This window comes from Sarcophilus harrisii, chromosome 2 (genome assembly GCF_902635505.1).
Source record: "Sarcophilus harrisii chromosome 2, mSarHar1.11, whole genome shotgun sequence".
Lineage (NCBI taxonomy): Eukaryota > Metazoa > Chordata > Mammalia > Dasyuromorphia > Dasyuridae > Sarcophilus > Sarcophilus harrisii.
Window position 1 is genome coordinate 503,998,634 of NC_045427.1, and position 25,177 is coordinate 504,023,810.

General features: G+C 37.4%; 1 protein-coding gene across 3 annotated transcripts in view; it reads right to left on the reverse strand.

Annotated features, from left to right (window-relative positions):
- MYO5C (myosin VC) overlaps positions 1 to 25,177 on the reverse strand; it is a 139,926-nt gene that overhangs the window by 30,737 nt on the left and 84,012 nt on the right. For all 3 annotated transcript variants that reach the window (XM_031955213.1, XM_031955214.1, XM_031955215.1), the window contains 11 exons: positions 21,860 to 22,025; positions 21,292 to 21,438; positions 20,954 to 21,118; positions 19,124 to 19,217; positions 16,288 to 16,351; positions 14,250 to 14,430; positions 9,239 to 9,332; positions 8,747 to 8,810; positions 8,566 to 8,646; positions 4,593 to 4,773; positions 688 to 781 (listed from right to left, as the gene is read on the reverse strand). In XM_031955213.1, the coding sequence (XP_031811073.1) occupies positions 688 to 781; positions 4,593 to 4,773; positions 8,566 to 8,646; positions 8,747 to 8,810; positions 9,239 to 9,332; positions 14,250 to 14,430; positions 16,288 to 16,351; positions 19,124 to 19,217; positions 20,954 to 21,118; positions 21,292 to 21,438; positions 21,860 to 22,025 (1,331 nt within the window). The remainder of the gene's footprint in view (positions 1 to 687; positions 782 to 4,592; positions 4,774 to 8,565; positions 8,647 to 8,746; positions 8,811 to 9,238; positions 9,333 to 14,249; positions 14,431 to 16,287; positions 16,352 to 19,123; positions 19,218 to 20,953; positions 21,119 to 21,291; positions 21,439 to 21,859; positions 22,026 to 25,177) is intronic.

The following is a 25,177-nucleotide window of genomic DNA, read 5'->3' on the forward strand; positions in this document are numbered from 1 at the left end:
GAAAACCTAGGATTTTCAGGCTGCTAGTGAGGTGACCTTACACAAAGCACCTAATCTCTGTTATCCTCAGTTTACATATAAAAGTTTATATGTAAAATAGGAATAATAAAATAGAATTATAAACTTCTCAGAGTGATTGTAAAGATCAAATGAGAGGATAAAGACAAAACCCATCACAATCATGAAGCACTACATTGATGTAGCTATTTATTATTGGATAATCTGACTATTGTCCCCACATTTTCTAATACATTTTTTTCCTTTGTGAAGAAAGAATTTTTTATATGGAACTTTGCAATCCAAATGATTTCTTCTGAAATGGTTGCACAGGATATGGGAGCAAAAGGAGTTTTTCTAGTTTAGTTACTATTGGCAAATAAACATAATTATAATTTCTTTATAGCAAGGCATTAAGAGAATTAAAGCTTTGATATCCAGAGCCACAATTTTCATGGTGCCTAGTGGGAACCATGAGGATTTTTCTTCCTTTTAGAACCAATCTGTCCTACTGCATACATGTCCAGCTTGCTTCCATTTGTTTTTCTTAAGTTTCAAGTTAAGTATACCTCGATGCCCACCCCCATGCCCTGCCATTTCCCTGTGATGAAAACTATATATCTTTAAATTTGACTTTGTCTAAGACCAAAGATTGCTATATATATTTAAAGCATAAAGCATCAAATTTACCTTTCATTTTTTCAGTCTGTTCAGTTAGACGGATTTCAAGATCCTGTTTCTGCTTCTCAAGTTCTGAAATCTGCTGTTTAAAGTCTGGAATCATCTTCACAGAAGAATAAAGAAGGAACATTAGAATAACTAACACAATCAACAAGGCAAAAATTTAAAAGCTGTTATCTTGGAAAAAAATTCAGGATAATTTCAAATTCTTTATGCAACTTAATTAAATTATTCCATTTGGCCTGCCATTTCTATTTCCACATTGTCCTAGACCACTGGGGAAAAAACACAGGTAGCTGTTCTCAGTTTTTTTTTTCCTATCTTCCTCACCCCCTTGATAGTTTTTTTTTTTTTTTTTTTTTTTTTTATGTGCTATGCAGTAGATGTTCCCATGGAAGGAAGCCAGAACTGAAGGAGAAAATTTATATATTAAGGAAAAGAGATTCATGGGATTTTTCTTCCATATGGTATTCCCAAGACAGAGATTATAGTAATGATTCTATTTTAGGAAAGAGAAGCATCTTAAGTTGAGGAAATAAAACAGAGGTCTCCTTCTGTCCTTCCTATCACCCCAAAATCACAAGGGCTATTTTATGAAGTTCCCTTGGAATTCACAAGTGAAATCTATTTTGAGAACCAGATGGGAACCAGGAGAAGCCTTCTGGAGGAAGCTTTAAGGAGAATATCTTAGATATAGGACACACATGTGCAAAGGCTAGAGAATATAATATATGTTCAGAGAATGGACCAGTTTGTTTAGAATATCAACTTGTTCAAGGTATTAGATTTTTATCAAAAATGTGTATTAAAAAAGTGACACAGTTCCTGCCCTCAAGAGCCAATGATCTCCCACAGTCATCTTCTGAACCCATTATTCACATACAGTGGAGGCCCTGGAGTCAGGTGTCATTCCCATTTTGGGAATCCTTCCCTGGCAATGAAGGCAATTCTACACCTGGCAATAAAGCGAGCCATCTCGCCATCATCCCCACCTACGGCTGGGGAACTTCAGTACATGACTTCCTGCCAATGTGAAGGAAGGGAAAATTCTTCTCTTCTCTGGCCTATTGCCAGTGTGTGCACTGACCCCACATCCACTCTGCGGGGGCCTTCCTGGCCAAGCATGGCTTTGTGAATTACTTGTGCCAGCAGGTATTTGGGTCTTGCCCAAAGCAAACTGAATAAAATGAACACACTTTGTGCAGAACTGCATGATTAGGGATTGCTTGAGGCCGTCTAGTCTGGCTGCACACGGACAGGATCTCACTGAGGGAACATCGCCCTGAAAAAGCACCCACCTGGGGTCGCTTCCCTTATGTTGGAAGTCATGTATATTCACACTACTAGTGGCCTAACCTTTTCTTTCTCCCTCCTCCTAGGATGCTTTGTTGCTGTTTGTTTATTTATTTGAGTGTCCTTTCATTCTGCTACACTACACGTCAGATAGATACTTTTCTCCTCTGACAAAACAGTCCTAACCCCTAAAGAAATACTTCCCTGTCTAAGAATAGCCATGTAGGATGTGGCTCTTCTCAACAAAGAGATGATTCAGGCCAGTTCCAATGGTCTTGTGATGAAGAGAGCCATCTGCATGCAGAGAGAGGACTGTGGGCACTGAGGGAGGATCACAACATAGCATTTTCACTCTTTTTATTACTTGCTATCATTTTATTTTCTCATTTTTCCCTTTTTGATCTGATTTTTCTTGTGCAGCATGATAATTATGTAAGTATGTATGCATATATCAGATTTAACATGTTTTTAACATGTTTAACATATATTGGATTACTTGCCATCTAGGGGAGAGAGGATGGGGAGGAGAGGAAAATCTGAAACAAAAGGCTATGCAATAGTCAATGTTGAAAAATTATCCATGCATATGTTTTGAAAACAAAAAGCTTTAACAACAACAAAGAATAACCATCTATCCTGTGGATGTCAGCACAGAGGCACAGAATAACAGGCTTTTTGCCCCCTTTTGTATCCCTAGTGCTTAGCACAGTGCCTGGCACACAGCAGTTGCTTGCTGGCCCCTGCAGCTACATCCTCCGGGATGCTCCAGGTCACAGTTTCATCCCCTGCTGCCTGCTGGGAGCATCCACAGCGAAATGGAGAGGTGGGAGAGGCAAGGGTTTTCAGCCACATTCATTCACCATAAACTTTAGGTAAGCAACTTAACGCCTACTGCGTATGAATCATGCAAGGAACCAAAGATAACTCAAGAGGAATTGAAACTGCTTTTCTGTACAAAGAGTTTTCCGAATAAAGCTATAGACAAAATGACAAAGCATGGGCAGCCAAATCCCACTATGAATGTGAAAGGTTCAGATGCTCTGGATGGGGGCGTTAAGGGGTGAACAAAAGCATCCTGAGCATTTTCTTTTCCTCCGGAGAGCACCTCACTAACTAACTGTGTCACCTAAGTTCTCTAGCAGCAGGCTGCCAAATCCCAGAGACTCCTTCCTCGCTCTTGGACCAAGCTTGCCCTGCAGACTTATGAACGGTTCCGTTCTCCCAGCAACACCCCCCCATCTTTACATCTTTATGCTTTAGCTCCTAAAGTATCTGTTTTTGTTTCTTCCTCTTTTCGCTATGAATCACTTCCTTTCTGAGGCATTCACTTTCCATCTGAGGGAACCTTCCACATCCTATGACTCACTTGGAGTGACTCTTTGCTCCAAGAGACACACACATGAGCAGCAGTGAGGTCTTGGGCTATATCGGAAGCTTCACTGTGGACAACTCATCTAATCGCTCAGGTTCTGTTTCCTAACTTGTAAAAACCAGGAAAGTGATGTTTGCCCAGCATTGCAGTCCTCACCCCTGTGTAGCTCTAACTATGGGCAAGTCACTGGCTCTCTCTGAGGTTCATGTTCCTAATCTGTGAAAATGAAGCTAATCATGGCTTGTACAGGGTTGTTGGAAGGAAAGTGCTTTGAAAATTGTAAAGGGTTACCTAAATATATATTATTATCGTACACATAAGACAGAGAGTTGTCATTCATATACACCAAACCCAGAACCCTAATTTATATCACCAGATATCACGCTTCAAGCATCTATCCTCAGACTGCCATATCTGCTCTCTTTTATAACATTCACCTCAGGATTTTTTCTGCAATCTTAGCACTCACTGTTCCATTAGACACTGTTACTAAAATCACTCTTTTCCTCATTTCTTTGCTGCATTCCATCCTGTTTATCTTCCTGATCTTTTGTCAGTTTTGTGGGGGTTATGACCAGTATAAACATATGAAAGAGGAAATCATCACATAATTAGCTCTCCCCTCACCACCACCCTTTTTTCCAGTAGAATAAGATGATATAAAATATATTCTCTGGGAACTGGAGTATCTAATAACTAAAGGTTAATTACTTTTTCTGACCCAATTATTTAGTTTCTTGCAAAAGGTAATTTATGTCAAGTACTTTAAAACTGAATGACATTAATACAGCTGAGCAAGTAGGGATCCTGGCCAGTAGCATGACAAGGCTATCAAAGAAAGTATTCTTTGTGTCTGAGCAGAGAATTTGCATGAAACAATCTGCAATTTGCTGATGCCTTAGCATTATCTAATTACTTCTGCACTGTCTTCATCATATCTACTATCATTCATATGTTCATTCTGTGACTATTGCCTAGAGATTATATTTTTTTGTCACTCATAGATGAACACTCCAGTTTTATCCCAGTATGAAATTAATATGAAATCACATCTTGGACCATATTCTTTTTCCCCTTCTGCAAGGTACATTTTTTTCCCCTATAGGTCAATTGATTATCCTTGGCCATTGACATTGACATATTATGCTCCAATTCCACAGTCCAACACCAAGAGGCTATTTTATTCTATCATGGGACAGGAAGAAATAATAATAGCAAGTATTATTTTGCTAAACTGTTAATACTGTACCATGTTTTCAGATGTCAGTCTGGTGACTTCATGACGGATACTGTCATTGATGTCATTTTCTTCCCTAAATAATTTTTGTAAATGGTTGATTTCTTGACTGAGGTGTTCTACTTTAAAGTTCAGTGCTTCAATCTCTTTTTCATAGTTCTCCTTCTGAGACTGGAAGTGGCTCTCCAACACTCTGTCAAAGAAAGGAGCAAGTATTCAAGTACCTACTGCACACCAGCCATTGTGCTTTTAGATTTTGGGGCCCCAAGATAAAAACAAAATAATCCCTGTGGCCATCAATAAATTAACATTCTATCCAGGAAAACAACTTATAAATGAAAGGTAATTTCAGGAGAAAGGAAGCATCTGTAGATGAAGAGATCAGAAAAGTTTCATGAAGAGGTAACACAAGATGAATTCTGAAGAAAAACTAGGAAGGAGGGAGTGACATGGAGTGGAACATGGAGCACATTAAGAATAGGAGCATGTAATGAGGCTGGAAAGGTAAGAAAGCTAGACAAGAATGTGAGGGCTTTCAGTGCCAAACAAAGTAGCTTGTACTTTATCACAGAGTCAATTAAGAAGGCACTGGAGCTGTTTGCACAGGGGAATGACATGGTGATTGCATGTGTGTACGTGTGTGTATGTGTGTGTGTGTGCTTTAGGAATATCACTGTAGTCATCTATGCAGAGGATAGACTGGAGAAGGGAATCACAGTCCTTAATTTTCAGTGTTCATACCTAAACTCAAGAGTTGAGAGATCTGGGTTCAAATCTCAGCTCTAACTAACTAACTGAGTGATATAAGCAAGTCCCTTCACCTCAAATTTGTAAAAATGAAGTTGAAAAAATGAAGTAAAAATGATGGCTAGTGCTGGGCTTGGAGTTGGGGAGATCTGATTTCAAATCTTGCCTCTACCTGCCAGCTGTGTGCATGTGGTCAGGCATGGTCTGATCTGAGGAAAGGAATTTGTGTTCCCACACTGGGAATGTCCATATAGATGAAATCACAACTTAATGACATTTTAAATGGAAATGTTGAAACTATCTATCCCAGAAGGATGTTATGTGTCAAATATATGTAAAGTACTTTGTAAATTAAAATACTGTATCTTTAGGCTTTAATTAATAGCATTAGGGATTGGACCTCTGATTTCATTAGTGTAGGGAGGAAACTGCTTTTACTAATGCAGGTAGACATCTTTCCTGTAACCTATAGTCTTAGAGGCAAGACTTCAATCCAGATCTCTATCCACTATCCTTCATTATTACTCCTAATAATATAAACTCAAATTATGTGAGTTTGCAAAGCAAGAATCAAAGGGCACAGCATGGGTCATACGTCAGAGCACTTGGATTTAGGGGCATTAGCTGGCTCTCCAGCAATAGGGTAAGAATCATTAATTATAAGGTTACAGCTTACTTAGTTTAGTTCTTTAAGCATCTTGTGATCTTCATGGGCATGAGCAAAGTTCCTTCAGGGCAAATGGGAAATTCCCTACACATTAGTAGGCAAGTGTTCATAAGTTAAAGAGACAAAAAAGGTATCCCCAGTGGGGTGATAAATCTCTTACCTTAGTTCACAGAACTATAGAGCTAGAACTGGAGACAATGTAAGAGGCTATCTAGTCCAAACCCCTTACTTTACAGAGGAGGTGAGATAGAAAGGTGGGATAATTTGCCTGAGGATTATAGGTAGTAAGGGCTAGAACCTGATCTCCTTGACTCTAAATTTAGTGCTTTTTCCACCTTACCACTCTGTTTCTAAGATGAAGAGCTTAATAAATATTTATGGAATTGAAATGCATCAGGGAGGTACAAAACAAAATGTTATAGGAAGTCCAAAGAAAATGATAATTGTCAGATAAGGGAAAACTTCATAAAGCAGAATGTGCTTTATCATTCTCAAGGAAAATGAAAGGATCATTAAACTAACAGAAGCTAGTATTTGTAGGGTCATAAAGTGATACTGTAGAGATGGAAAGGACCTTAACATTATTAATTCCAATCTATTCCATTTACAGTTGTGGAAACTGAGACACAGCCAAGGTAAATTACTTGCCCAGAGCTACACAGATAGTAAGCTTCAGAAACTGGATTTGAACCCAGTCTTCCATCTTTGCCTTTGTATAAAGTGTCTTCAATGCTTGTTATACCCATCCTCCTCACCTCCACCTTTTAGAAGACCTAGTTTCTTTCAAGATTCAACAGAAATGTCACTCCTATACAAGGGCTGTGCTTATCCACACAGTTGTTGGTGTCTTTCCCACCAATATTACTCTGGATTGGTTGATCTGCACCCATGTTGTTTTTCTGCTATAGAACGGAAACACTTTGGACAATGTGGGAATTTGTTTTCCTTGACTAAGTATATTTGTCACCAGGGTTTTGTTTTTGTTTTTGTTTTTTTTTCAATTTGGAGAATGGAGATAGGGAGAAGAAACAAAATAAATGCTTGTAAAATAAAAAAAAAAGATTAAAAATCCCTACTCCAATAAGTCAACAGTCAATAAACATTTATTAAGCACCTACTATATATCAGATTGTGCTAAGCATTGGGGATACAAATATGAAAAAAGAAAAATGTTTACTGCTCTTATGGGGGAAGACAAAACACAAGAGCTAACTGAAAAGTGGGAGTGAAGGAAGATACTCAATTTGGGGATACTGGAGAAATTATTAGATAAGTCCCAACATAGTGCAATCAGGTGAGAAATGGGGAGCTATCTGAGCTGGGCTCTCTCCTTAAATGGAGGTTTCAAGTTCATGGCCCCATTCTTCAATCAGAGAGACAGAAGATAATGATTGTCAGTTCCCAGAGGGCAGGAACTGTTTTGTTTTTGTCTTTGTAGCTTCAGCATAGTGCATATAATAGTTGCTTAATAAATGCTTGCTGAAATAAGAGTAAACTATAAACAAAACCTTTCCAGCTTGACAGGACTTAACAGAGTTTGCATTCCTTTGACACAACCTTTTAATACTCAGAGTTGCCTCTCAACCAAAATGGGACACTGGAATGGAAGATGATCCTAGTTTATGAAATGGTTCTAAATCTTTCTAATCATGATTGAAGCATTTAAAAAAATCATCACATTTGTTCCGCAAATTCCTCATTAAAAAGAAATGCATTATTTCTAATAGTACACAAATATAGTGAGAAATTTTATAATAAATAGGGAAAGAATTTAATTTCAGCACTATTATTTGGTCAATATAATGATAAAAACAATTTAGAAATATCTATTACAAACATTCCTAAGATTAAAATAATTTTATATTAACTTTATAATTCCAGAAAAATTGCAGCAAACTCCTCAGATTTCTTCAGTTAAAAAAATATAGTATCACACTCTACTGTACACATTTTTAAGATTTTCTATTCCTTAGAGTTTATTAACCCATTTATGAACTTCTTATCCCAAAAAAATACTAGATTTTCAGGGAATTAATCTAAATGAAATGAGATAATTCCAATAACTATAATTTGCAAACATTTACTTTTTTTGTTAAATATTACTTTGGAAAATAATTTGGAAGAAGATCTATTGACATATAGAGAGGAAATGGCTGCCTGTAGCAGTGGAGGGAATATTCACACTAATGAAATTAGATTCTTGAAGTCCTGAAATACATATTCAGGATGATATTTTAAAGCTCTGTTTACATATGAGATTTCTACTTTTTGAAATATAAGGAAAATGAGAGAGAAGAAGAAGAAGAAAGAGAATAGAAGGAAGAAGAGGAGAAAAAAGAAAGAAGAGGAAAAAGAGAAAGGTGAGGAGAAAGAAGAAAAAGAAAAAAGGAGGAAATAGAGAAGACAGGAGGAGGAAGAATAAGGCAAAGAAGATGAAGAGAAAGAGGGAGAAGAAAAGAAAGAAAAGTAGGAAAGGGAAAAGGAAAAAGAAGAGGAAAAGAAAAGAAGGAAGAAATAGAGAAGGCAGAAAGAAGAAGAGAGCTAAGAGAACAATCTAATTATTTTTCTCACCTTGTTGCTTTCTTTAGGCCTTCATATGCAAACCAAAGTTCTCCATCTTCATTTAAATGTTCCAAATCTTCCACAGAAAGTCTGGATAGCCAAGAAAAGGAAATCAATTCCCACCCTTATATTTTGGGTTTTTCCCCCCATTTTTAAAATGTCTTAAAAATGTGAAGTGGTGTCAGTTTACCTGCTTCTCACATCTTCAATATCATAACTTTCAAGAAGTTGTTTAGTAATTTCAGACATTTTTTCTAAAAGTAAAGTCAAAGAATAAACATGTTGGTGCGGCACAATGTAAGCACTGGGCCTGGCATCAGGAAGACCTCAATCAACTCTAGCTTCAGATACTTATCTTGTTTGCTGCAGATTTGTCATTGGGAAAATGGGGATAATAATAGCTATATCCCAGAGTGGTTCTGAGGGTAAAATGAGATAATATCTGTAAAGAGCTTTACAAACCTACAAAGAGTGCTATGTAAATGCTAATAATAATAATAATAACAATTATTATTATTTCGGACATGCAGGGCTGCTATTCTTTCATTAAGTCCCAATTTTCTAGCCTCACAGAGGCAAAGTATCCATTGAAGAATAACGTAATCTGGTGCTGATGAAGTATCTCACTTCTATAACTCCATATTAACTGCTATGCTAACAAAGTGACTGGTCTTGCCATTACCTCTCATTTCTCGTTTTTGTGACTGTACATGTTTCTCTGCATCTATCTTCTGTGTCTGAAGTAGCTCTATCTCCTTCTGGAACTCAGAGATCATCTGGATGAAAACAATGAACCAAATTTTTAAAAAATAGAATTGCTAATGTCCTATAAATGGAACATTAGTGAAATAATATACCTAATTGAGTATTCTCTATTACATGTTCACAAGATGCAATTGCAACAAAACTAATGCAGACAAGATTAGAAGGGAAGCAATAAACTGGGAAAATATTTTTACAGTCAAAGGTTCTGATAAAGGCCTCATTTCCAAAATATATAGAGAATTAACTCTAATTTATAAAAAATCAAGCCATTCTCCAATTGAAAAATGGTCAAAGGATATGAACAGACAATTCTCAGATGAAGAAATTGAAACTATTTCTAGTCATATGAAAAGATGCTCCAAGTCATTATTAATCAGAGAAATGCAAATTAAGACAACTCTAAGATACCACTACACACCTGTCAGATTGGCTAAGATGACAGGAAAAAATAATGATGATTGTTGGAGGGGATGTGGGAAAACTGGGACATTGATTCATTGTTGGTGGAGTTGTGAACGAATCCAACCATTTTGGAGAGTAGTTTGGAACTATGCTCAAAAAGTTATCAAACTGTGCATACCCTTTGATCCAGCAGTGTTACTACTGGGATTATATCCCAAAGAGATTATAAAGAAGGGAAAGGGACCTGTATGTGCACGAATGTTTGTGGCAGCCCTTTTTGTAGTGGCTAGAAACTGGAAACTGAATGGATGTCCATCAGTTGGAGAATGGCTGAATAAATTGTGGTATATGAAAATTATGGAATATTACTGTTCTGTAAGAAATGACCAACAGGATGATTTCAGAAAGGCCTGGAGAGACTTACACGAACTGATGCTGAGTGAAATGAGCAGGACCAGGAGATCATTATATACTTCAACAACAATACTATATGATGACCAGTTCTGATGGACCTGGCCATCCTCAGCAACGAGATCAACCAAATCATTTCTAATGGAGCAGTAATGAACTGAACTAGCTATACCCAGAAAAAGAACTCTGGGAGATGACTAAAAACCATTACATTGAATTCCCAATCCCTATATTTATGCACACCTGCATTTTTGATTTCCTTCACAAGCTAATTGTACAATATTTCAGAGTCTGATTCTTTTTGTACAGCAAAATAACGTTTTGGTCATGTATACTTATTGTGTATCTAAGTTATATTTTAATATATTTAACATCTACTGGTCATCCTGCCATTTAGGGGAGGGGGTGGGGGGGGGGTAAGAGGTGAAGAGTTGGAACAAGAGGTTTGGCAATTGTTAATGCTGTAAAGTTACCCATGTATATGTCCTGTAAATTAAAGGCTATTAAATAAAAAAAAAAAAAAAAGAAATGACCAACAGGATGATTTCAGAAAGGCCTGGAGAGACTTACACGAACTGATGCTGAGTGAAATGAGCAGGACCAGGAGATCATTATATACTTCAACAACAATACTAGATGATGACCAGTTCTGATGGACCTGGCCATCCTCAGCAACGAGATCAACCAAATCATTTCTAATGGAGCAGTAATGAACTGAACTAGCTATACCCAGAAAAAGAACTCTGGGAGATGACTAAAAACCATTACATTGAATTCCCAATCCCTATATTTATGCACACCTGCATTTTTGATTTCCTTCACAAGCTAATTGTACAATAATTCAGAGTCTGATTCTTTTTGTACAGCAAAATAATGTTTTGGTCATGTATACTTATTGTGTATCTAAGTTATATTTTAATATATTTAACATCTACTGGTCATCCTGCCATTTAGGGGAGGGGGTGGGGGGGGGGTAAGAGGTGAAGAGTTGGAACAAGAGGTTTGGCAATTGTTAATGCTGTAAAGTTACCCATGTATATGTCCTGTAAATTAAAGGCTATTAAAAAAAAAAAGATGCAATTGCATTTTAAAGGAATGTTAAACACCTGCTTCTTCTATAATTCAACATGAAGGATTCTGCCAAAGTAATTCATAAGCTGGTGTAGAGAAAATTAATGTTTAATGGTTCAAACTATGTTTTATACATGTAAATATGATTTGTTTATGAACAATAATAAAAGTTTTGCCCCCCCAAAAGTTAGCTTTAATAACATTAACCATTTGTTATATATTTGTTAATAGTTATTTTGTTGTTGTTAATTTGTTATTTGTTAATAGTTTCAGTGGAAACAAAGGCTATTCAATAATTTCCTCATGGCATGGAGGAGAGAATTATTAAATTATAGATAAAGAAGAGGTAAAGAAGCGAGAAAAAGAATCAAAAGGGATGTCCTACATTGAACAAATAACATTGCATTTCTATGGCCTAACAAATACCCTTCATGGAACAGGATTTATCATGGGAATAAAGGCATGAGGAATGCTATCAGTCTCTTGAATAAGTTTTATTTTCTGTCAGTATCAAGCAACCAACACATCTGGGTGTTTAGGGACAGATCTCTATAAACCAAGAGCCCTATATTGCTGTTAATTTTTTAAAAAATATTTTCTTCAGTTTTTAGTCAATAGCTAAGAAAGCTAATATTGTTTATTGGGCAGCCTGTGACATCCAGAAACCCAGTCACATCCAAAGGCTAGTGTAGTAGGTAGAAAAAACCCAGAGGATATTAGACCCAGTGAGAGAAGAGACCTTGTAGGTGCTCTAGAAAGACTCCTGATGACAAAGAAGGTGGGGTGAGCATCAATAGGGCAGGATTAGCTAGAAGAAGCAAATGCTGGAAATCTTGCTGGGGAAGAGAGATTTGGCAGGAAGGTAAAGCCAAAAGAAGATGGCGTTCCAAATGAGTGAACAAGGCAGAAAACACTTAGAAAGTTACCTCAGGGACAGGCAGGTAAAAGGTTGAATCCAAGAAAGAGCCCAATGCTGGAAGCATGGAGTAGGAGCCCAAGTCTGCGTAAGCAGGCAGTCAGAGTCCAGTGAGAGCCTAAAGAATTAGCAAGAATAACCCAAGCAGGCAGGAGACAAGAAAAGCTCTAATAACAGGGCAGAGAGGCTTCCTTCTTTCTGCCCATTTTCCTACTCCCTGCTACATGTGGGGAGCCTTCTCAGAACAAAGGATGCGAACCTGCAGTGAGGGAGAGAGAGAAAGACCTGAACATAACAACTTTCCAGTCCTGAATAAGTCAGAAAGAAAGAGCCTTTGAGGAAATACTTAGATTGAGTCTGGGAGAAAATCAAAGGGTTTGTGCCCAAAGTGAGTACACAGAAAATCATTGCTTCTTCACTGACCGCTGATTTTTGTGATTGTTTCAGTTAGTTTCAAGTTTCTATTTCCTTGGTCTTCCTAGGAATTAGTTATATGTCATATATTTTATTGTAAGCATACATGTCATATATTTTAGTGACAAAGAATTTATTTCCTTACAAAAGTTGGCATGTCATTATCAATGTAGCTCTGCTAGTCACTTAACTTACTATCAAGGGACTACTGAGCAAGTCATTTGGCTTTCTCTAACTCTTTTGTCTTCCCCTCTGGAAAACAGGGATAATAATTATCAAGCTTGTGCTGTTTTTATGAGGAATATACCTCAAAAAACAAAACCAAACCCTTAAAATAATGTAAGTTAATTATTATGCTGGCTAAAAATCCTCAAATGATAGGCTTTAGCTGCCAAAGGTAAGAGAGAATGTCTGGCACCTAGTAAACACTTAATAAATCCTTGTTGATTAATGATTGAATGCCGTCTAATGGTGTTTAAGCTAACCACAGAGACAATTCTGAGACAGCAGACAAGGAACATGGATGGCTAGCTGATGCTGTTCACATACAGTTGAGTGAATGCTCATGACACGGTGAATTGATTTTTCTCGCTCCAAGACTATCACTACATTGAAATGGGAGGATGTTTCTGGAGGAGCTTCCCCAATCAATGCAGATTAGCAATTGCTGCTGTAATTTAGTTATAGAGTTGCTTGGTTACTGAATAGTCAAATGATGTATAGCAATTTAAAGTGCAAAGCACTTAACACATCTCATTTTGAGTGTCTCAACTGTCTTTTGATATGGATACCATAGGTCATTATTATTTACATTTTATAAATGAGGAAATATGACTCATGTTTGTGGTTGTTCAATCATTTCACCTGAGTCAGACTCTGTATGACCCTATTTGGGGCTTTTTTAACAAAAAATAATGAAGTGGTATGGCATTTCATTTTCCAACTCGTCTTACAAATGAGGAAACTGAGGTGAACAGGGCTAAGTTGTAATGGGCAGATGCATCGAGGCCAGAGCACTTAAGGCTAATTAGCAATTGGACAATATTAATATATGCTTGGAGAAAGAATGGCCCTGCCCACTACTCTGTGTAAGTTTGATGAGTTGTATAGGAGATTGGGTGCAGGATTTGGTGGGTGGAATGAGAAAGCCAGGATGACTCCTGGCTGGATTCATGTTGCGATTGGTCTCACTTCGTATCACCATTCCCCTTCACCTCCACAAAGAATAAAGATCAAGGACTTTTGCTGATTCTGACTCCAACTGATTTTAAAGTGGGTCCTAACGCGGTCATCACACTAAGTGACTTGCCCAGGGTCACACAGCTTAGTAAGTTTCTGAAGATGAATTTGAATTTAAATCTTTTTGATTCCAAACCTAGAACTCTATCTCCTTTATCACTTAGGTGCTTTTCATGGGAACATAATAAGTTATCTGTGGCAGCTCTCTGACTCTAATTCTGAATGTTATCCACTACATTACACTGCCTCTCGTGCTTTCTGTTAGTATATAAAGCTTCAATTACTTTTTCAAAAAATTGAAAAATCACTTTTTTGTAACAAGAAAACAAAATGCTAGTTTTAAGTCAAATTTTAAGGTATTATATTTTAGATTAATGGACAAGAAAATTTTTCCTTTGACTTTATAAAGAGCATTTTTATACATTTACTATTTTCACTTTTATCTGGAGTATAGAAGTGAAATCTCTGTTTCTACCTTTGTTTGCTTGGTCAGTTGGGCCACCTCTCCTTTCAAGCCATTGGAAATTATTTGTTCTTCCTCCATTTGATGCTGGAGTTGCAATTTTTCTTCTTTTAGAGTCTTAATTTCTCCCTTCAAAGAGTGAATCTGTTTGTCATAGTCTTGTTCTTTCAGCTCAAAACTTTTCTCAAGCAGTCTATGTTGTAAGAAAGAAAGATAAAACATTTAGAGTTTTTGCTAGCTCTGAACCAAAACAACATGTCATTTGGGAAACCAGAAAGAAAGCAGGGGAAAAATAGTAAAGAAACTAGAAAGTAATTATTCATTAGAAAAAAATTGGGAGCATTAGTAGCTAGAATTTGCTGTGAATGTACATGTGCATAACATGATCTTTCTGTCTCTGTCTCTCATATTATTCTTAAGTTTTCTGATTTTAGCAATGCTAGGTCTATAGTCAATGTACCCAGAAATACAGGCTGAAGGAAACAAATATAATGAGCTAGAATCATAATTTTTTTTAACCTGAGATATGTGAATTTAAAAAATTGATAACTGTATTTTAGTATAATTAATTTCCTTTCTTATCCCGTAACTTTACTTTATGCATTTGAAGATATTTCTCTAAGAAGTCGTCCATAGGCTTCCTTGGACTGCCAATGGGGATCATGACACATAATAGGTTAAAAACTCCTGACTTAGATGGTTGATTGATTCACCACCTTCCTAAAGTGGATCTGATTCAAGGGAAGATCTATCCTCTGTCTTCCTCAACAAAGATCTCAGTGCATCCAAATCCTGTATCAAGTCCTGAGATTAACTTGACTTTAGAGCCTGTTGAAGATTCACGTAAATGTCTGAAAGGACAATTGAGCTTTCTGAGGGCAAGAACCCCTCAGGAAAGAGAAGTGTTTCAGGAGGCACTTAGCAGGGACTCTCACTCTGAGGCACTGAGAATATCATTGCCCAAAATGGTGTTCAGTGGACTGGGATGCACAAGTAGTTCAACAACATGAACAATGACAAAGTTCACTCCTGGGAAACACAGAAGATATATTCCTTCTTCTTGTCCTCTCCCGATGTGCCAGGAGGACAAAGTGACACACAGAAAGGAAATCACTTATTGGCTTAATTCAGCAGCTAATGCAAGCAAAATGGCCACATTACATGGATCTTAGAATGTAAGTTACTTGAGGGCAGGGACTTCTTTGCCTTTTGGTGTCTTCAGTGCTTAGCATAGTGTTTGGTACATAGTAAGTGCTTAATAAATATTTATCCATTCACTTTTAGAGTTTAGCATATTGATTCAAAGGACCCTTCTATCAGTTCACATCACAGGATAACAATTGTGCTTGCTATTTAGTGTCAGTGATATTTGACAAAACACTTGAATTAAATTTTTGTATATATAAAAGACATGTAATATAAATATAATATAATTATAAATAAATATAATATAAAGGGATATCAGGGATAAAGCACAAAAAAGGTTTGGAGACTGTTTCCTAAAAATAAGCTTAATTTTGCAATTTTCTACAAATAGGAAGGGGTGGCAAGAACTAAAACTTTCCACAGAAAGGAGTGAGGAAATGATTGCATTAGAGGAAGAACTGGAAGTCCTGGCTGGTCCCTGCAGTGTGATTCATTGTTGACAGCTTCAGCAATTGATTTCTTCAGAGTAGTACTGTCTTAGTGGTACTTCTTTTTTTCCAACTGTCACATGTACCTTAGATTTTAAAACAATTAAGCTCTATTCTACAGAAACTCCCTAACCTCCTATGTCTGAGTAACTTACAATTTGCATTACCTGTGTGGTACAGTGGAAAGACTGTCAGTTCTATATTTTAGCACTGTGATTTAATATAAGTCCCTTAACCTCTCTGAGCCTCTGTAAAAAAAAATTAAAAGGGGGTGGAAGCTGAACTAAATGATACATAAGGTCTTTTGTAGCTTTAAATTAATACATCTATAATGGCTATGTGCAGGATAGACACAGTATAGAAGAAGACAGAGAAAGTAAGAAGAGGGTAGTTTTAAAACAAATTGTAATTCATACATTCTTTGTCTTTCTTCTTTTTGCACATCATCAAAAAGCTGCTTTGTGAGGTCTTCCATTTTATCTGTAAAGAGAGAAATGATGTTCAAAAAAATACCAAATACCTAGTAATCATGTATCAATACATCAAGGATTTGTAATTTCCCTGACATGGGAATTCTTTCCACTAAAGCAGATTATATCACATTTATAATTTAAACTTAGAGAAGGTACAAGTTTGGAGAGTTAACTGATTAGCCCAAAGCCACACAATACAAATCACAAGAGGGACTGGACCCCAGGACTTCCTGATTCAAAGTCCAGCATTATATGCACTATGTCACATTATGTCTCTGATAATCAATTATATAAAATAGTATTAGCCCTAGAGTCAAGAGGACTCATCTTTCAAATTCAAATCTGGCCTCAGGCATGTACTAAATGTGTGATCCTGGGCAAGTCACTTAACTTGCTTGCTTCAGTTACCTCATTACATGATTACATTACATGAAGGAAATGAAAATCGTTCCAGTATCTTTGCCAAGGAGACTCCAAATGAAAAATAACTGAACAATAAACTTCAGACCATAAAAATAGGAAAAAATTCTGGTGGTGTTATTAAATAGTTCTTATTTGAGGGACCTTGTAAAGGGAAGGAGATTTGTCTATGTTTGTTTCTGTCTCACTCCCCTCCCTTACCCTCTCCCCACTCCCTGCCTTTAATAGAGACATGCTAATTTGGAAACTAGTTTTAAGAGTTTTTTTTTTAATTTCCTTCCTCCATCTCATTTTATAAAAGATGTATAAAACTGTCTCAACTAAACACTATGCTATCAGATTGTGATTGTGATTTTTCAGGTTGCTTCTTCACTGCCACATTGATGATTTTATTGTCTTGTATGAAATGGGGTGAAATAAAATCCCACCAGGAAGTCTAAGAGAAATTCAATGTTATGTAAAATAATGTTATAAATCTTTCTTCTCTGCTCTGCCTCATACAGTAGGCCTCTGACTATATAGTCAAGTCCATAATAAGTACCTAGAATGACCCCAATAACAGAGCTTGGGGCTGGGAGAGAATTGGGATTTATGGCAGAAGTAAATCTGGAACAACCTTTCTAAATGTCTATTTACTCAACCATATCTGATTGACCAAAAGAAAATGGCATGTATGAAAAGCTATTGTGAAAAGCTATATTTACAGCCCGACAAGTGCACCTTCTATTTTCCCCCTGCTTTTATGTAGCACACTCAGAAAATCACATAAAAACAGGGCAAAGAATGAAAGTCTTTTCCTTGGGATCAACAGTCAAGATGATGTTTGCTAGTGCTCCTCCATGATTCCAGTATTTAGATCTTCTATCCTGTCTTTGCCCATCTCCCAACTTCTCAATCCTAACCATGGGACCTCTCTGCCTTCTCCTACTTTCATTGCTGGACCTCCACTTATTTCTCCCTATATTAACTAAACTATGTACTATGGTATTTTCCATAGCTCCTGATCACTAGCTAGACCCTTCGCTATAAATTCTCCTAGTCTTTCCTGCCATACCCCAACTTCCAGCATGTTTGAAAAACTCTTATATTAAGACGAGGTCAATGATTCAGAAGAGCTGACCAGGCCAGATCTGTTGCTTAGCTCATACTTCCAATTTCAATGAATTAAAAACTGAGAGATGTATATATAATCAATAATAATTGAGGTGCTGACTCCTATTTTGGTTCCACACAATAAGTGTTCAATAAATGTTAGCTGAATTTAATTTATTCCCAATCTGATGATAAAGTGATTTAAATGTAATGCCTTAGAATAGTGGTTTTCAAAGTAAGAGCTGGGGACCCTTAGAGATAATGATTTCACCCCATGGGATAAAGGAGCAACCAAGAAGCATGTGGGAAGATCCTGTGACCTTACGTTCTCCATTACAGACCATGTTGTCTCCAACACAACCTCGCTTAATCTTATCCCCCCAAATTTCTCTTCTTTCTACTTAGGTTCTTGTAATACTCTTCTGTAAAACACAAAGTTCTCTGGGAGCAGGTTTCTTGGGTCTCTGGGGGCAGCCTTCGTTTCAGTTCAGTAATCACCCCAAATGCAGCCAGGGATTTAAAGTCCAAATTCTTTATTGTCACTTTCCAAGTCTTGTCTTCCTTCCTGGGGCCTGGTTGGCTTTCTTAGAGGCCTATCTCTCTCCTTGGTTCCAAGAGCTTGAGCTCCTGCTGCCAGTCCTTTGTGTTCTCTGCCTCCATCAGCTTCTTGAGGTCCTCCTGGATGTGTCTTGGTTTCTGTGGGGGAGTCAGGAGGACCACAACCACGGTCTCTGGCTTCTGAATCACCCCAACCGAATCCTGGCTGAGGCTCTGAGCTTATATATGCTCTCTTAAAGGTGTGAATCTTGTGGAACTATATAGTAAGTACTAAGTACTTAAGTGAACTAGAGAACTGTTAAGCACCATGCTAAACAACCATTGTCTCTATCAATTCCACTGACTTAGCACCTTGTTTCAAGTTTCAAGTTCAAGTTCAAGGTTCTATAAAACTTTCAATCTTCCTTCCTCTTTCTGCACTGATGTTGGACCCTCAGGGCAGTTATAACTTAACCACGACCCCTACCTCCCCCACAGGTAACCAAAAAGGAGTATCCAGAGAAGGTAGTTACTAGATTATAAATATAGTTTTTCACAGTTCAGAAATACTCCCCCACCCCACCTCATCCTCTATTTGATCAGCTGAACATAGTCAAGTAAGCTTCTTGTTGCACAAGGTTCACTTTTGCCATAAACCACAATTCTGTTCCACTCCCAAGCTTTTTTTTCTTTTTTTTAAATCCAACTATTTTATGTCCCTTTATATTACCTTTCATCTCCTCAGTCTTTTCTTGAAGCTTCTTTTCTATCTTCTCTTTTTGCATTTCCAATTCTTTGTTGTATGTCTGAAGATTTGCCAATTTCTTTTAAAAAAAATAAAGGGGGAGAAGAAAAGTTCTGTGATTAACTGGCATTATCCCAGTAAAAAAAGGCTAGAAAAATTAGTTTTTGGATGTGCATCATATCTTTTTTTTTTTTTTTATAGCTCTATACCTTTTCTTCCCTGAAATGAATGTTTTGGAATCTGTTCTGGACTTAGAAATCCAAAGTTCCTAAAAGGAACTTTGAGGTCACCTACATTTTGTAGATGAAAATACTGAGGCTGAGAGAAGTTAAGTGACGTGTGTAAGGTCATACAGTAGGTAGGTAGGAAGTGTGAGAAGTGGGGTTTGATGCTGGGTCTTCAGTCACCACTTCCCTTTCCATCATACTACGGTTATGGGTCACTTCCTGTCCTAGCTTTGGGTAAGACCCATCAAGGATGGGAGCAGGAATCTCAAGGCTCCTTGGGCTCAGCAAAGGTTTTTTTTTTTTTAAACATATTGTATGTGGGGCTGCTGGATGATGCAATGTATAAAGAATAAGCCCCAGCATCAGGAGGATCTGAATTCAAATCTGGCTTCAGCTGTGTGATCCTGGGCAAGTCATTTAACCCTGATTGCCTCTAAACATATTGCATGAATTTTTCTGTGGTCAGGCTAAAATCCTCAGTGGACTTATTTATTAGATTGCAAAATGAGCTACAATTCATAATATGAAACTGATGGGCTTATGACCAGTAGGAATTTCTATTGTTGTATGTTCTCTCACCTATAAGGGTGCCTGTTGTTATTCTCAATTCTTATAGCTGATGGCTCTCAGAATATAATTTAAGTTAATTAGAATTCTAGAATCCAGTTAGACTATAAGTGTGGCTCTTTCTCTTTCTCTCTCTGTCTCTGTCTCTCCCTTTCTTTCTCTGTCTGTCTCTCTCTTCTTAGTCCAATAATCAATTAAACTATAAGGTCCTCTGTAAAATTGGTACAGTCATTTTATGGCTAAAATGTCCATGCCCTTTGACCCAGTGCTTCCATTACTGGGTTTATACCTCCAGAACCAGGCCATAGTATAGCCCCAATGAAAAGGAATAATTTGCATTTTTAAAAATTAATGATTTATTTTAGCTAATTTAAATAATATTTATGGTGGCTACAACAATGTAAATGGAAAGGACAACCACACACACAAATTTAAAGTGAATGCTGCAAAATTATAAAGAAGCATGGCTTGAAAGAAGAAATAATAAGAGGTATGTTCCTAATGCTCCCCTTTGGAATGGTAGGAGGGCCTGCTGGGTCTAACCACTATTAGCTAGAGCTCTGAGAAATGCAGAAGACACAAATAATGTGAGAAGCAGTCAGTGCTTTTTCTGCGCATCCCAAAGTTTGAAAGAGACCTTCAGGGATCTGTGTTTGTACAGCAGACAATAGAATTGACCCCCCTTTCTAGCCCAATGGGTGTGGGAATAACAGATCACCTCTGAGAGTGAATCTGCTCAAGGATCTTTTGGAGGCAGTTCATAGGAACATAGGGTTTTCAGAGACAGAAAGGACTTTCCTGAGTCTCTCTCCAATTACTGCTCTCTTCCTTCTGACCTGCATCTTACTGCCTTTTATTCCATTATCCTTAGAAACTATTTTTCCTTAAATCAGGGAAAATAATGGCAAAAATAGGATTTGCTTTACAGAAACATGCTTTTGAGGAAAACAGTTCATCTCTTCCCCATATGGTATCACAACTGAATTCTTAAGTAGAGAAAAAAAAAGATCACACACTTTACCTCTTCCATAACTTCCTTATGCTTCTTTCCTTTCTCTTCACATGTTCGCTTTTGAAAGGCCAATTTTTCAAGCTCTGATTCAAGTTTCTGAATCTTCTCCATATCACTGGCATGAGTGGTGGCCAAGCTGGTTAATTTTTCCACTAATCCATGGTTTTCTTTGTTCTAAAGAAGGGGAAAAAATGATTGTTTGAAACTAATGAAGGCTTTATGTTTCAGAGATGGGGAAGCTTCTCTTTGTCCTCTAACAAGCCTTCCAAGTTCACTGGGCTTTACATTTCCTAATCTTTTCTTTCCACCAGAATAGTGAGCAAATGCATATGGAAAAGGGAACGTACCTGATCTTCTAGCTTTTTTTGCAAACGTTGTACCCTGTAAGAAAGCTGGATATTCAGGACAAATCGTCGGATGTTCTGGAATCTGCGTCTGGCCAGCCAGGCTCGGGCATACTTCTGAAGGATTATAGCCTTGTGCTCTTTCAACATCTTGAAAAATAAGAAGTTAGACATTCTCACAACAGTCCAGAGACACGCTCATTAATGACTTCAGTACTTGGAACCTGAACTCCTGGAGAACAGGGACTGTTTCATTTTTACCTTTATTCCCTCAGCACCTAGCACATGCTCAGTACATGATAGATGTTTAATAAATGCTTGCTGACTGGTTGATTTATGATTTTATAGAAAGGAAGCAGCAACTACTAGTATATTTAAACAATGAAATTACAAAATGCAATCTCCCAACAGGGTCCTACTAACATCAAAGCTACTTGAATAGTTAATACAGAAGATCAATCTTGACCTTTCCAAAATATTTCCTGTGCATAACTGAAATTGGTAGCAAGAGAGCAAAAATAAATCTCTTTGACTATCATGGCCCCAAGAAGATGCTGGATTCTGGTTGTACCTTTTGATATTTCTTCCTTGCTAGGAATCCCCGGGTATACGCCTGTATTGTTATAGTGGCCACGCGAATGAGCTGGTAAAGGTTTCGGACCAGATAACCTCGACAATGCTTCTGAAGGATTATGGCTGCCCATGCTTCTTTCAAGGCTGTGGCAGAGATAGCTTTCCTTGATTAAAAAGAATATAAAGTTAATTTGTTTAGCACATAATGTCTGCTTCTGCTGGGCTACTTTATATTTATAAAACACAAGTTTTTTCTAAAAAAAAAAAAAAAAAAAAAAAAAAAGACACCTTCGGGCAGCGAGGTGGTACAGTGGATAGAGCACCAGACCTGAAATCAGGAGGACCTAAGTTCAAATCAGACCTCAGACACTCAACACTTACTAACAAGTGACCCTGGGCAGTCACTTAACCCCAATTGCCTCAGGGGAAAAATAAACAAAATGACACCTTGTTTTAATGGTACAATCATTTTCACCAATAGCCCTACCCACAAAATTAATAGCTGCACCCCTTCTTTTTGTGGGGGAAGTGATCAGTTCTATTACTACAATGATACAGAAAACTCTGAGTGAGAAAACTCTACCTATGCAGGTCAGCACTTCCTCCATAACTTAAGTTTTAAGGAGTTGTCTAGGTCATTAAAAGGTTAAATTACTTGCCCAAGTCTGAAGCTAATCTATGTCACTCTTCCTAACTCTGAGACTTACTCTCTATTCAGTATACCAAGCTCTTACACTTTACCTTACAACAAGGAATAACACTTAAGTAAAATTAACCCACATAATAACTTACTTTCTCTCTCTGTCTCTCTGTCTTTCTCTCTCTTTCTCTCTCTCTCTCCCCTTCTCTTCTTCCCTCCCTTCTCTTCCATCCTCCCCTCCTTCCTCCCCTCTCTCTGCCCCCTTGTCCCTGTCTCTGCTTCTCTCTGTCTGCCTGTCTTTCTCTTCCTAGTCCAATAATCAATGTTCTGATAATAGTCCTGAATTATCAACAAAAGGTTTGTAACATGCTTAGAATGGGAAGTGCACATTACATTTTTAAAGGTTTCCATGAAAGGTGGCTTACACAAACCATCCGTGCTGAGAATAGTCACCTTCAGTTACATGGAACAGCACACCCTGATTAAGTTTGTATATGCTATGTATATTGTATAAGTATGCACACTAACGCATACATACACACATGAATGCAGGCAAGCTCACACACATACACATTTTATGAATCTAAGAGTATACACAGTGGCTTTATTGAAGCACATTCATAAGTAAAGTGGGCATTTATATCTTTTTACTTTGATCCCAAGTTTACTTCCAATGACTCAATCAGAAACCACTATCAGAGAATGCATATACCCATAGACACATAATGAAGATAATGTTTTTTCAGTCAGTCAGTCAGCAAGTATTTATTAGTATGTCTGGCACTTTGATGAATGTGGGAGACAAAGAAAGGCAAACAGCAGCCTTTGTTCTCAAGGAACTCAAAGTTTAATGTGATGATGCAAATAACTAAATATATACATGAGGTGTCTGCACACTCACACCCACATTTGTACATGCAGAAACAAGTGTGTTCACATACATACAAATACACATGAATGCACAGGATACACAGAAAAGTTCTCTCTATCTTATATATATATGCCTTTTGCATGTTTGCATATGTATCGTTATTTATACATACATATGTGATCCTTGGAATGTAATTTCAAAGGGGAAGGCACTCACAGCTGGCGAATACTAGGGAGTGAACCAGAAATTTGAAGAGGATGAGATGAGGGGAGAGAATGTTCCAGGCACGGGGTACATCCAGTTCAAATTCAGGGTGACGAGAGAGAGAGATGTACCTAAGGAACAGCAAGGACAGCAGGTCCTGGATTGCAAAGTGAGTAAATGGAAGCATCGGAAGACTGAAAATACGGGAAGGGGCCAGGTTATCAAAGCTTTAAATACCAAACACAGGGTTTTGTATTTGATCCTGGAGATAGGAGGAAGCCAACGGATTTTACTGAATGAGAGGAGGGGGAAGTGACATGGTCAAAGTTACTCTTTAGAAAAATGATCTCGGCAGCTTTGTAGTATGGAGAAATCAGGAAGATTTATTAGAAAGTTACTGCAACAGTCCAGAAATGAGATGATGAGGGCTTGAATTTGGGCAAAGCTGTGTAAGCCCAGAGGACGTATTTAAGGGGTGACATAAAGGGAGATACAATGAGATTTGGCAATGGGATGCATATGTGGGCTGAGGAGCATGGGGAGCTGACAATGAAAACAGGTTTTGCACTTATGACTTGGTAGCAAGAGGAAAGTGAAGAAGAGAGGGAGGTCTGGGAGGAAAGATAATGAGTTACGTATTAGTTGTGTTGAGTTTGAGATGCCTTTGGAACATTTCATTTGAGATATAAAAATATGCATAGTTGTTGATGGAAGATTATAACACCAAGGAGAAACTAAAGTTAGACAGGTAAGTCAGAGTTGTGGGAATCATCTTATACATATGTTAATTGAATCTGTGGGAACTTATGAGGTCACCATATGAGATCACTACATGAAATTGTATAGGGCAAAAAGAGAAGAGGACCTTAATAAATGCCCTATCCCTTTTCACTAATGAATTATGCCCCTGATACCTTAAGGGGTTGCTGAGGAGTAGAGAAATCAATTTATCCTTCATTTGTCCTTCCAGCATCTCTAAGAGGCAACCAAAATAGGTAAAATACTAGCTTATGGGTACATCACTTAACTTCTCAGAATCTGTTTCCTCACCTATAAAATGGGACTAATTAACAAAAAGCACTTTGAAAATCTTAAAGCACTATAGAAAAGAAAGCTATTAATTATAGTAGGATGCTTTTCATTACCCTGATATCATCTAAGAATGTGCTGTTCACTTATGAATGTTATTGATCACAGTCCTAACAATTTACTTAATTTATTTATTTTAATCTTTGATGGAAATCTTTTAAAATGTATCACACTTCCCAATTTAGTCATTGTTTAAAACTTTTCTTGATGACTTAGGGCTATGGTCAGTAACACTATTTACAGTATTGTGCTGAAATACTGTGTGTGATGCCCCTTAGGGGTTGGTTACTGAAGGGCAGGATTCAATTTGCTCTCAGTGAACTTCCCAAGACTATTGCACTGTTCTTTTGAAAATGATCATCACATGCTAAGTTGAGAGCTCTAAAAGACTTCAGAAGGAAGCAAATGGTTATTTTATGGATAGGGAAATTGAGGTTCAGAGAAATTAAATAACCTTGTGTTTATAGGTCTAGACTTGAAAGAACTTTCAATGATTATCTAGTACAAATCTA